The following is a 14,300-nucleotide window of genomic DNA, read 5'->3' on the forward strand; positions in this document are numbered from 1 at the left end:
AGGCAGTGACATAGGAACGCCAGGATGTCTCGCTTCCTCTTCCGTCTCTAGTGAAGCTCTTGATTCACCTGGCTAGAGGTTATGCGGTGGGTTTCCAGCTGACCAAGAGGTTATGCAGTGGAGTCCAGCTGAGGCCACTATGAAGAAGACGGGAGATCACCTGGAACCTAGGGTGGAGATGAATTAGAGTGGGGGTATCTCTGAGTAAAGTTCTGTCAATATAATGTCAAGTCAAATTTGAGTGTGTCTCTGCCTGCCTGACTGTCAGTCAGTCAGTTGCTACTCAAAGCATAGTCTACCTCGGTAGAGTGTTGCATGGTGATAAACTTGGCTCCTACTTCAGTTGACAGACTTTTTCCTGGCCCCAGCGATGGTCAGCAGACTGCACCGAGGGGTGAAGGACAGCAGAGGATATGATAGGTGCTCAGCTCTCCTGCAATAGAAGTGTTGAATGCAGAATAAAGCATATTTCATGGTGATTGGGTGTCAAAATACTCCTTGCCGAGAAGAACATCTGTGGCTAGGCTAGTCCCAGATGTGTATGTCCACTCACCCACATCTACTTATCATAGAACAGGGGGTGAAAAAAGTTCTAGAAAGGATGAGTGAGAGAGAGAATTTACCATCAGAGTAGGAGTGCTGATCTAGGATCAGGTCGACTCTGTCCATATAATAGTATCTTAACTTTTGCACAGTGGTGGCTGGTGGGAGGAGGTATAGGAGAACGGCCTCGTTGTAATGGCTGGAATGGAACGGTATCAAAAACATCAAACATATGGAAACCATATGTTTGACTCCATACCATTAATTATATTTCAGCATAAAAATGAGCCTGCCCTCCTATAGCTCCTCCCACCGGCCTCCACCTCTTTTGAAAAGTCTTAGTCTGGAGTGTTCTCTTGGGTCAAAGTGAACCATGTACATTAATGAAATATGAGTTAGTACTGTAAATCCATATGTTCCAGCTAGCTAGCTAGCACAGGCATATTAGCTAACATGGGATACCTACTTGTATCAGCTGTTATAGATTAACTCCATGACAATGAGCACCCACATGTGCTCCAGTAAAGTTGCCCTCCAAGGCCACAACCACTCCTCCAGTAGGAACTCCTACAGACAGACAGACAGACACAGTTTGAAAGCTGGGGAAATTAGACAAATGTTGCTATTCATAGCTTGCACTTCCGTCACTGGGTCACGTCATGCCATTGTTATGAACGTTTTCAAGCCGCCTTCTGCCGGCGGCGCCATAGTGGTGCCCAAAAGTCGTGATAGACGGAGGCTAATGACTGTTTCATCTAAATTACACTATAGGGGCATGGACATATGATGACATTGCTAAAATAGGCAAATGTTTTGTAGGAAACAACTTTGCCATTATTATCAAGTTATCGCTATTCATAACTACCAACAATAGTGATCCCCTCAAGAGTAGCTCATTTTAGTTCATCATTCATATAGCTTGCTAGGTAGCTAGCTGGCTGTGCTAGAAATGATATAATCATGCTAATAGTTTCAATGCACCTTCTAAATGTGAAATTACAACACAAAAGGACACTTACCTAAGGCTGTTTGTCTATGTCCTCTTGGTTGTGAAGGTAGTTAGCTTAGTGAGGGAATGCAAAATAATATATACAGGACCAGTAAAAAGTTTGGACACACCTACTAATTTATTTATTTTTTTACTATTTTCTACACTGAAGAATAATAGTGAAGACAACAAAACTATTAAAGACCACATATGGAATCATCTAGTAACCAAAAAAAGTGTTAAAAAATATTTTTTATATTTGAGATTCTTCAAAGTAGCCACCCTTTGCCTTGATGACAGCTTTGCACACTCTCGGCATTCTCTCAACCAGCTTCATGAGGTAGTCACATGGAATGCATTTCAATTAAGAGGCGTGTCTTGTTAAGATATAATTTGTGGAATTTCTTTCCTTCTTAATGCATTTGAGACAATCAGTTGTGTTGTGACAAGGTAGGGGTGGTACACAGAAGATAGCCCTATTTGGTAAAAAACCAAGTCCATATTATGGCAAGTACAGCTCAAATAAGTAAAGAGAAATGACAGTCCATCATTACTTTAAGACATAAGGTTCAGGTAATCTGGAAAATTTCTTCAAGTGCAGTTGCAAAAACCATAAAGTGCTATGATGAAACTGTCTCTCTTGAGGACTACCACAGGAAAGGAAGTCCGAGAGTTACCTCTGCTGCAGAGAATAAGTTAGAGTTACCAGCCTCAGAAATTTCAGCACCAATAAATGCTTCACAGAGTTCAAGTAACAGACACATCTCAACATCAACTGTTCAGAGGAGATTGTGTGAATAAGGCCTCCATGGTCAAATTGCTGCAAAGAAACCACTACTAAAGGACACCAATAAGAAGAAGGGACTTGCTTGGGCCAAGAAACATGAGCAATGGACATTAGACTGGTGGAAATCTGTCCTTTGGTCGGAAGAGTCCAAATTTGAGATTTTTGGTTCCAACCACTGTGTCTTTGTGAGACGCAGAGTAGGTGTAGTTCCCACCGTGAAGCATGGAGGAGGAGGTGTGATGGTGCTTTGCTGATGACACTGTCAGGGATTTATTTAGAATTCAAGGCACACTTAACCAGCATGGCTACCACAGCATTCTGCAGCAATACGCCATCCAATCTGGTTTGCACTTAGTTGGACTATCATTTGTTTTCAACAGGACAATGACCCAACACACCTCCAGGCTGTGTAAGGGCTATTTGACAAGGAGAGTGATGGAGTGACCTGGTTTGGGATGAGTTGGACTGCAGAGTGAAGGAAAAACAGCCAAAAAGTGCTCAGCATATGTGGGAACTCCTTCAAGACTTTTGGGAAAGCATTCCAGTTGAAACTGGTTGAGAGAATGCCAAGAGTGTGCAAAGCTGTCATCAAGGCAAAGGGTGGCTTTTAAAGGGTGTCTACTAAAATATATTTTGATTTGTTTAACACTTTGTTGGTTACTACATGATTCCATATGTGTTATTTCATAGTGTGCAATAAGTAGGTGTGTCCAAACGTTTGACTGGTACTATATATACACACACACTACCGTTAAAAAGTTTGGGTCACTTAGAAATGTCCTTGTTTTTAAAAGAAAAGCTCATTTTTTGTCCATTTAAATAACATCAAATTGATCAGAAATACAGTGTAGACATTGTTAATGTCGTAAATGACTATTGTAGCTGGAAATGGCTGATTTTTTTATGGAATATCTACATAGGCGTACAGAGGCCCATTGTCAGCAACTATCACTCCTGTGTTCCAATGGCATGTTGTGTTAGCTAATCCAAGTTGATCATTTTAAAAGGCTAATTGGTCATTAGAAAACCCTTTTGCAATTATGTTAGCACAGCTGAAAACTGTTGTCCTGATCAAAGAAGCAATAAAACTGGACTTCTTTAGACTAGAATACGTGGACAACTACAAATACCTAGGTGTCTTGGCTAGACTGTAAACTCTCCTTCCAGACTCATATCAAACATCTCCAATCCAAAATCAAATCTAGAATCAGCTTTCTATTTCGCAACAAAGCCTCCTCTCACGCCGCCAAACTTACCCTAGTAAAACTGACTATCCTTGTCACGCTTGTCAAAAGGAGAGGACCAAGGTGCAGCGTGTGTGTGTGTGTAGTTCCACATTTTTATTTACTCTGTGAAACTATGCAATACATCAAATAACTGAATAGACAAAACAAACCATGACGCAGAGAAGAAACAAACACTACTCAAAAATATTCACCCACAAAACCCAGGAAGAAAAACCCCTACTTAAGTATGATCTCCAATTAAAGACAACGAGGACCGGCTGCCTCTAATTGGAGATCATCCCAAACAAACCAACATAGAAAAGAAAAACTAGAACCTAAGAACATAGAAATAGAACACATAGAATAAACCCCCCTGTCACACCCTGACCTACTCTACCATAGAAAATAACAGCTTACCATGGTCAGGACGTGACAACCCTACCGATCCTCGACTTTGGCGATGTCATCTACAAAATAGCTTCCAATACTCTGCTCAGCAAATTGGATGTAGTCTATCACAGTGCCATCCGTTTTGTTACCAAAGCGCCTTATACCACCCACCACTGCGACCTGTATGCTCTAGTCGGCTGGCCCTCGCTACATATTTGTCACCAGACCCACTGGCTCCAGGTCATCTTTAAGTCTATGCTAGGTAAAGCTCCGCCTTATCTCAGCTCACTGGTCACGATAACAACACCCACCCGTAGCACACGTTCCAGCAGGTATATCTCACTGGTCATCCCCAAAGCCAACTTTCCTTCCAGTTCTCTGCTGCCAGTGACTGGAACGAATTGCAAAAATTGCTGAAGCTGGAGACTTACATTTCCCTCACTAACTTTAAACATCAGCTATCTGAGCAGCTAACCGATCGCTGCAGCTGTACATAGTCCATCTGTAAATAGCCCACCCAATCTACCTACCTCATCCCCATATTGTTTTTATTTACTTTGCTGCTCTTTTGCACACCAGTATCACTACTTACACACCATCATCTGCTCATCATCATCTGCTCATCTATCACTCCAGAGTTAATCTGCTAAATTGTAATTACTTTGCTACTATGGCCTATTTATTGCCTTACCTCCTCATGCCATTTGCACACACTGTATATAGACTTTCTTTTTTTCTATTATGTTACTGACTGTATGCTTGTTTATTCCACGTGTAACTCTGTGTTGTTGTTTCTGTCGCACTGCTTTGCTTTATCTTGGCCAGGTCGCAGTTGTAAATGAGAACTTGTTCTCAACTAGCTTACTTGGTTAAATAAAGGTGAAATAAATGTTTTTTAATTATTTTTTTTAATAGTTGAGTATCTGGAGCTTCACCATTTATGGGTTCGATTACAGGCTCAAAATGGCCAGAAACAAAGAACTTCCTTCTGAAACTCGTCAGTCTGTTCTTGTTCTGAGAAATGAAGGCTATTCCATGCGAGAAATCGCCAAGAAACTGAAGATCTGGTACAACGCTGTGTACTACTCCCTTCACAGAACAGTGCAAACTGTCTCTAACCAGAATAGAAAGAGGAGTGGGAGGCCCCGGTGCACAACTGAGCAAGAGGACAAGTGTCTAGTTTGAGAAACGGATGCCTCACAAGTCCTTAACTGGCAGCTTCATTAAATAGTATCCGCAAAACACCAGTCTTAACGTCATCAGCGAAGAGACGACTCTGGGATGGTGGCCTTCTAGGCAGAGTTGCAAAGAAAAAGCCATATCTCAGACTGGCCAATAAAAAGAAAATATTAAAATCGGCAAAATAACACATATATGGCTTTTTAGTGTGAATAATGCAGAAGGGCAAATGCAAAAATGAGCTGTGCACACACATTATGATGAACATCTCTGAAAGCAGTACAATGAGACAATGTTGGTGGGAAGCTCAGGAGACAATGACTGTGTCATGGTACACTGTGGGCCTATGCGCCGTTCCACAAGTGTGGCTTCATATAGCCGGGGTCGGCAACCTTTTTCATGTGGAGTGCCAATTTAGGTCTACAATTGATCCTACCATTTCGAAAGATTAGAGTGCCAGTTATGAATTTCATATAAGCATTGTAGTCTACCTAACTGCCCAAAAAGTGTCTAACTGCCCACCAACGGAATAATTCTATTTGCCTTTATTTTTATTGACATCAAACAAGTTTTATTTTGACATGTGGACTTGAGAGACAGGGCTCCCCATGCAGGCGCTGTTCGAGATCGGGGGGAATTCATTACGCCGAATCTGTTGCAAAACGTTTATTGAACGGAAGCTAACAGAACGAAACCGGGAGGGACCTACCTGAATGTGTCCAATAGAAACAACTGTTTGGACTAATAGTAATGCCCACTGCGGTCCGTGCGTCCTGACATCACGGAGACATTGATATGGCAATGCTACTCTTGGAAACATTGTAGTCTGTTTCAGACGGACAGCATAAGCAACATCATGTCGTTTAGCTGGTCAGCAAAAGACCACAAGAGTTATACAAATCCACCCTCCAACCCAACCCAAGGGCTGAAGCGGCCACGGAACGACGCAGGGAACAAAGTGACAGTAGTGCTCGGTGCGCAATGGGGAGATGAAGGCAAAGGAAAAGTCGTCGATTTATTGGCGACTGAGTCTGACCTTGTTTGCAGATGTCAGGTAATATCGTGTGTATTATGATACGATATTAATGCAACGTTCACATACTTGAACTGACAAAAGTTATATCATCATGTCATTGAATTATAAGCATGGTTACTGTAAAATTCATGGTGCGTCTTTAGCAAATCGTGTTCCAACACATCGGAATCAGTGACTGTCACTGTAGCCTATTGTACTACAGTGTGACAGGTGTGGGGCAGGCATTGGAAAATGGTTGAAATAGAACATTTTTTGCCCTAAATGTTCTGTTATGTGATGTCCTCGAGGTTATAAGGGAATTTAGGATCAATAAAGTTCCGTTTTGTTTTCTATTTTATCATTGCAGGAAATTAGTTTAGATTGAATTATTTTAAGAATTTGAAAATTCCTTGGTGGACTATTACCCGTTCTTCAATTTCAACTGAATTTGCATTTATTGACTTGACTGGAGTTTAAATTAAACTTTTCAAATTGGAATGCTACTGACTGGTTATTTGTCTCTTACAACATGATCATTACAAGCATATTCTCTCAACTGGGGATTCATACCTCACACATCACTAAATTGTATCTATCTGAAGACCTATACAGTAAAATGCTCAAATAGACCGAAGTACCAACATATGGCAAAAAGCTAAATTCACACAGTACTGCTGGGGGAAGGAAGCATTAGAGCACAATTAGATCAATACTCATAGAATTACAAAGGGTTATTGATATCATAAAGAGGGTGTCATAAACTATTCTACTATATAGAGCTTGACCACCTTAATGAAGATGATGTCAATAATGACACTTAGGCAAAGTTTCTTAAGATCAAAGTTTCTCTTTGACCGGCAAAGAAAAACAAAACTTGCTCATAAATCATTTATTGGGAGACTAACAGTGTAAAGTCCATTACACAATTGTTGTGTTGTACTCTCCATTGACAGTAGGTCACAGCACTGTGCACTCTGTGTACTTCTTCAGCCAGCCCCACCCACTGGGCTGGTGCAGGGTCACATTCCCAGTGTGACTTGACATTTAGAAGGCCAGGTTTTAGCCGGGGTGCATGGAGTGTAGGGTCTGGCAGCCAAGTCTGTTAAAATAGTTGGTAGGGGGTAGCTTGGTGACAAGGAGGGGCCTTAGACTCTATTACACACTGACTAAAATAAGATTCTACATTTGCTCTGGATGTATGGCCAGTGTATGTCCTGACAGTTTTATGTCCATGTTCTGCTCACCCTTTACGCAAAACAGCCATAAATCAAACCAATAACTGTCCTTTGGTGAAATCAAGCTGATTGACTTTGGTGACAGTTGGAGGTTTGCTAAACACAATCTTGTTTTGATCTTCTAGGGCGGTAACAATGCAGGCCACACAGTGGTAGTGGAAGGCAAAGAGTATGACTTCCACCTTCTCCCCAGTGGAATTATCAACCCCAAAAGTATATGTGTCATTGGTGAGTGTTTCTCTACTCTTTATCCCCATTTCCACTAATTCCAGTTGGCAATGGTCAGTATGTTCTTATCTAGCATATGTTCCCTTGTAGGTAATGGCGTAGTCATACACCTACCAGGTTTGTTTGAGGAGGCAGAGAACAATGAGAAGAAAGGTAAATTAAATATTTTTAGAATAACAGTCAATGCTGTAGTTGTCAAGTGACGTGGAAACCATTACAGTACTTTTTTTCTCCATTCTCTGACCAGGTCTCAAAGGCTGGGAGAAGAGACTAATAGTCTCTGACAGAGCTCACCTTGGTATGTATGTATTTTTCTGGTTTCACAAATGAAGCGAAGATGTATACAGAATATGTGATTTTTTATCTGCATAATGTACTAAGTATACAAAACATTAAGAACACCTGCTCTTTCCATGAGATAGACTGACTAGGTGAATCCAGGTAAAAGATATGATCCCTTATTGATGTCACTTGTTGAATCCACTTCAATCAATGTAGATAAAGGGGAGGAGACAGGTTAAAGAAGGATTTTTAAGCCTTGAGACAATTGCGACATGGATCATGTTTGTGTGCCATTCAGAGTGTGACAAGCAAAATGTTTTGCTTGTCACCAATCAAGTTTTCAAGATATATAACTTAAAAAATACAGAAATCATCCCCATATGATACATTTTGCATCATATGATGCTGAATTTTGAAAAATACAAAATTAATCATACAGGGATGATTTCTGTATTTTGCAACTCAACATTAGAAGGTGTTCCTAATGTTTGGTATACTCAGTGTATATTTGTGTTCCTAATGTTTGGTATACTCAGTGTATATTTGTGTTCCTAATGTTTGGTATACTCAGTGTATATTTGTGTTCCTAACGTTTTGTATACTCAATGTATATTTGTGTTCCTAATGTTTGGTATACTCAGTGTATATTTGTGTTCCTAATGTTTGGTATACTCAGTGTATATTTGTGTTCCTAACGTTTTGTATACTCAATGTATATTTGTGTTCCTAATGTTTGGTATACTCAGTGTATATTTGTGTTCCTAATGTTTGGTATACTCAGTGTATATTTGTGTTCCTAATGTTTGGTATACTCAGTGTATATTTGTGTTCCTAATGTTTGGTATACTCAGTGTATATTTGTGTTCCTAATGTTTGGTATACTCAGTGTATATTTGTGTTCCTAATGTTTGGTATACTCAGTGTATATTTGTGTTCCTAATGTTTGGTATACTCAGTGTATATTTGTGTTCCTAATGTTTGGTATACTCAGTGTATATTTGTGTTCCTAACGTTTTGTATACTCAATGTATATTTGTGTTCCTAATGTTTGGTATACTCAGTGTATATTTGTGTTCCTAATGTTTGGTATACTCAGTGTATATTTGTGTTCCTAATGTTTGGTATACTCAGTGTATATTTGTGTTCCTAACGTTTTGTATACTCAATGTATATTTGTGTTCCTAATGTTTGGTATACTCAGTGTATATTTGTGTTCCTAATGTTTGGTATACTCAGTGTATATTTGTGTTCCTAATGTTTGGTATACTCAGTGTATATTTGTGTTCCTAATGTTTGGTATACTCAGTGTATATTTGTGTTCCTAATGTTTGGTATACTCAGTGTATATTTGTGTTCCTAATGTTTGGTATACTCAGTGTATATTTGTGTTCCTAATGTTTGGTATACTCAGTGTATATTTGTGTTCCTAATGTTTGGTATACTCAGTGTATATTTGTGTTCCTAATGTTTGGTATACTCAGTGTATATTTGTGTTCCTAATGTTTGGTATACTCAGTGTATATTTGTGTTCCTAATGTTTGGTATACTCAGTGTATATTTGTGTTCCTAATGTTTGGTATACTCAGTGTATATTTGTGTATTGTGCTTAGAGAAAGGATGACATTTATTTAGCTTTTATCTTTCAACAGTGTTTGATTTCCATCAGGTTGTGGATGGAATTCAGGAGACCCAGAGACAAGCAACAGAGGGAAAGATGTAAGGGTAGGGAAGGCAATGGTTGCTTACATAAAGGTAGAGAGTACAATGGCCCACTGTCAATAGAAATCCCAGGACTTCAGTCAATCACTTTCACAGTTGATGGAAAATTGCAAATGCTACTTTCTAATCCCTCTCAACTAAAACAGGTGTGTTTTTCTCATGACAGAATTGGAACAACCAAGAAAGGCATTGGACCCACCTATGCCAGCAAGGCATCTCGCATAGGACTGCGTGTCTGTGACCTGCTGGGAGACTTCAAGGAGTTCTCTACCAAGTATGCTTACTGACAGACAGAACACAATATAAACATCTAAACCTGACATACAATAAACATTTTGAGAGTCCAATAGTATATGGTTGTAGCTGTCTCAAGACTTTACTCTTGAACTAAATTGACCCACTAAAGTGAAAGGTAATAGAGATTGAGATGATTTGGGGGTTTCTTTCAGATTCAAGAACCTTGTCGAACAGTACCAGTCCATGTACTCATCCCTGACAGTTGATACTGAAAGTCAGCTGAAAAAACTTAAGGTATATGGTAAATCCCCTCTGAATGAATAGTCATGGGCTACAGATATATTAGATCTATGAGACTTCTTGTTGTCTTGTATTGTGCAGGAGTATGGAGAGAGGTTGCGGCCGATGGTTCGGGATGGAGTCTACTACATGTACGAGGCTCTTCATGGACCCCCAAAGAAAATTCTGGTGGAAGGGGCCAACGCTGCCCTCCTCGACATTGACTTTGGTAAGAAATGTTATGGTCCCATTGCGGACTGTTACAAAAAATAAATAGAGCCCGCACACTCCTAAGCTCCAACGTGGGCCTTTATTCACAAACAAACAACATTTTGATCTTACATTGAGGATCGTGCCAATGATAAGATGGACAAAAAAGTGTGATGGTTAAATGGACAACTCATCTGTATGTACGTTTATTTCCCACTTTCTCTCTTCCCTTTAGGCACATATCCTTTTGTGACCTCATCAAACTGCACCGTTGGTGGGGCATGCACTGGTCTTGGCATCCCTCCTCTGAATATTGGTGAAGTGTATGGTGTATCAAAGGCCTACACCACCAGGGTGGGAATTGGTGCCTTCCCAACAGAACAACTCAATGTAAGAGCTCATTCATCTATATGGACATTCTTGACTTTCTCAATGAGATTCTATTGCAATGTTAAAGATGAACAGCCATAGCAAGACTTGAACCAGTGACCTTGAGTGAGAGAGTGCACTATCACCTGTGCCTTGAAGGTGAAGAAGGTGTAGTGCATTTACATACAGGAAGGGTTAGTAGTTTGATATATACAGTTTGTTTGGAAATGTTGTTTTCTTTTGAGGTACAAGTTGAGTTGGATATGTATAGTAAGCCTAGTGTTTAAGATCATATGACTCTCACACATGTAGGAAGCCTGGTATCAAAAGGCGCTGCCTCTGTGGCCAGCTGTCAGATTGTGTGAGAGGCCTGTTACAACACTCTTTAGCTCTCATGCTGATCACATGTTCAAGGCCTAAATTTAGGCCAGAGTCAGGGTTCATGATAGATATACTGTCTGGTCTGGGGTTATGTAACCTAACATGAGAACTGTCCAGGGGGTTTTTGGTCAACATGTTTCAGCTTGATCCCTCACTCCAACTGTAAATGTATTGGTTTACTAAGTTTTTTATTAAATCAATCACATTTATTTTTTAAAGCTCTTATACAGATACCCAGTCTAAAACCCCAAAGAGCAAGCAATGCAGATGTAGAAGCACAGTGGCTAGGAAAAACTAGATAGAAACCTTTTGTAAAGGTACATGGTCATTAAGGCCAGATCGTTCTTCAAGATGTTCAAATGTTCATAGATGACCAACAGGGTCAAATAATAATCACAGTGGTTATAGAGGGTGCAACAGGTCAGGAGTAAATGTCAGTTGGCTTTTCATAGCCGAGCACTCAGAGGTCGGTGAACCGGTCAGGGTTTCATAGCCCTAGGTAGAACCGCATGAACTGGATCAGCAGCACAACCAGGTGGACTGAGGACGGGGACAGCCAGGAGTTGTCAGGCCAGATAGTTCTGAGGCATGGTCCTAGGGCTCAGGTCCTCCTGGAGGGGAGACAGAGAGAGAGAAAGAGAGGAGAGAGAGAAAGAGAGAAATAGAGGGAGCATACCTAAGATCACACAGAACACCATATCAGACAGGATAATTTAAACAGATGGGACAGACTGACCCTAGCCCCCTGCACATAGACTATTACAGAATAGATACTGGGGACTGATAATGTGGCTCCGTCCAAAGTTACCTCTGGACAGGGCCAACCAGGCAGGATGTTACCCCACCCACTTTGCCAAAGCACAGCCCCCACACCACCAACATTATATCAACAGACCACTAACTAACTGCCCTAAGACAAGGCTGAGTATAGCCGACAAAGATCTCCCCCACCGCACATGTGTTTATTTTTAATACTTTTTTTGTAATAAAAACTGTTAAGATTGGTGTCCATAAGTGGACAACACTGAAGTATTTGACTGTTGATCAATCAAATGATCTATTCTAAATAACTGAGTGTGTTTTGTGCAGGCGACAGGTGAGCTGCTGCAGACAAGGGGTCATGAGGTGGGCGTGACCGCAGGCAGGAAACGTCGCTGTGGCTGGCTGGACCTGGTCATCCTGAGATACGCTCACATGATCAATGGCTTCACTGCGTGAGTAGATATGACTGAAAGGCAGGTGGCCAAATCTTAACTCTTTTTGAATATCTGACCCTACTCTTTACTACATTCACATTCTACATGTTAGTCATTTAGCAGACACTCTTATCCAGTGAGACTTACAGTTAGTGCATTCATCTTAAGATAGCTAGGTGGGACAATCACATATCTCAGTCATAGTAAGTATATTTTTCCTAAATAAAGTAACTATCAGCAAAGTCAGTGCTAGTAGGGGAGAAAAAAGTCAAGGGCGATTGTTAGTTCACGAAAGGCAAGTTATTTTATTTGTTATTTCTTTGTCTGCCTTGTTCAATGTGCTGTATCTGTCTGTGACTGCTACTCTGAATGTAACTCATGTAGTAGTTTTCATCTCTTTCCTGAAATGTGTTAAACAAATAACATTGTTTCCTTAAAGAATTGCTTTGACAAAACTTGACATCCTTGATGTGCTGGATGAGATCAAAGTAGGAATGGCCTACAAAATCAATGGCAAAAGAATTCCCCATTTCCCAGGTATGCTCTCTAAATTCGATTCAAAAGTACTGTACCAAACTAGGCCTACCCTGTAAAATAGACATTTATAGAATTCATGAAGTATTATCTATACAAAAACATTTAATTTCTCCTGTGATTTATAATGATATTCATCCTACACTCACATAGCTGACATGGAGCTGTTGCACAAAGTGGAGGTAGAGTATGAGACCTTCCCCGGCTGGAAGAGTGACACGTCTGCAGCCAGGAAGTGGAATGATCTCCCCCAGAAGGCTCAGAACTACATCCGCTTTGTGGAGAGCCACATTGGAGTACCCAGTAAGTTACATATAGGATACAGGGTGTTCCTGCGGACCCAAACTGATAACAAAATAAAGCCTTCATATTGGACAAGTAGGCCTATAGGTTGTAGTAGTAGTACCTCCTCCATTTCACTCCATTTCAAAACATTTTCTTCAGTTGCATGTCTACTGAACATGACCCAGTTTTAACCATACCATAGTCCAGCATACTATTACTGACCCCTATATAGGAAACTGAAGAGCCAACTGAGTACCAGGGACATGGCTTAAATGTGCCAGTAGGGGGCACTATTGTCTATATCATAACTAGTACCCAGTTCTGCAAGGATGATACTAGTCTAGTGCAAATGTTTTGGGGATGTGTTCATGTTTTTTGAAATGTCCTTTGTCATTTCTCTCTACAGTTAAGTGGGTCGGTGTAGGAAAGTCCAGAGAGTGCATGATCCAGATGTTCTAGAGAGTTTACCTCCTCTCTCCCCAAGATGGATGCACAAAGATGTGGCATGATGTGACATATGTTTGCAACCCCCAAACTGTCTAATATTAGGTAAAAAACACTTATGCCAACAGATTTGTGTAGCTTTGAAACAATGTTGACTGCTAATGTTGGTAACTTTACATCTATCTATGCAGTGCTTCTCATCAGTAAGTTGCCTTGTGATGATGTCGGCCAGAAAGTCCTATTACTGACCCAGGAGTAAATCTTACCTTGTGCCACACAACAAACATGAAAGATAAAAACACATCCAATAACTTTTCCTCCTGTGTAACCTTACCTGCCTTACATCTACTGTTTCGGTCTTTACTCATTTATCACACCAGCAGACTACACATATTTTGTATCAACCAGCTGTTTGTTTGCACATGTTTAGGAGTGAAACAGTGTGATAAATAATTGTCATCCTTGTTAATGCAAGTCATTTTGTAGTAGGCTAATGTGGAATTTGATTTGTCTTTGCTAGCTACAATTTCATAAGCAAGACCTAACAAAGCATGAGTAAATGAGATGCTGCCTCACTGGAAGCTTTAAAATAAAACGTATATGATAGCTACATAACTTGGTATTTTTACATTTTAGGCATTGAGGAATGATAGTATGTAGCTAGTAGTGATATTAAAACGTGAGTTTTCTTAAACATTGTAACAGAATGCATCACTAACATTCATAAACTTGCGATTGTGGTTTGAGACACTTGAGTGAGAAAACGCTCAGTG

General features: G+C 40.3%; 1 protein-coding gene across 1 annotated transcript; it reads left to right on the forward strand.

Annotated features, from left to right (window-relative positions):
* Positions 1 to 5,899: 5,899 nt before the first annotated feature.
* Positions 5,900 to 14,137, forward strand: LOC115172664 (adenylosuccinate synthetase isozyme 1 C). The gene is made up of 13 exons (XM_029730328.1): positions 5,900 to 6,167; positions 7,489 to 7,591; positions 7,682 to 7,744; positions 7,839 to 7,889; positions 9,523 to 9,589; positions 9,759 to 9,866; positions 10,042 to 10,123; positions 10,211 to 10,337; positions 10,554 to 10,708; positions 12,158 to 12,282; positions 12,704 to 12,801; positions 12,952 to 13,101; positions 13,490 to 14,137. Exons 1-13 carry the CDS (start codon positions 5,970 to 5,972, stop codon positions 13,540 to 13,542), a joined length of 1,380 nt encoding a protein of 459 aa, XP_029586188.1. The 5' UTR covers positions 5,900 to 5,969; the 3' UTR covers positions 13,543 to 14,137.
* Positions 14,138 to 14,300: the final 163 nt, after the last annotated feature.

This window comes from Salmo trutta, chromosome 33, assembly GCF_901001165.1.
Source record: "Salmo trutta chromosome 33, fSalTru1.1, whole genome shotgun sequence".
In the NCBI taxonomy this organism is placed as follows: Eukaryota; Metazoa; Chordata; class Actinopteri; order Salmoniformes; family Salmonidae; genus Salmo; species Salmo trutta.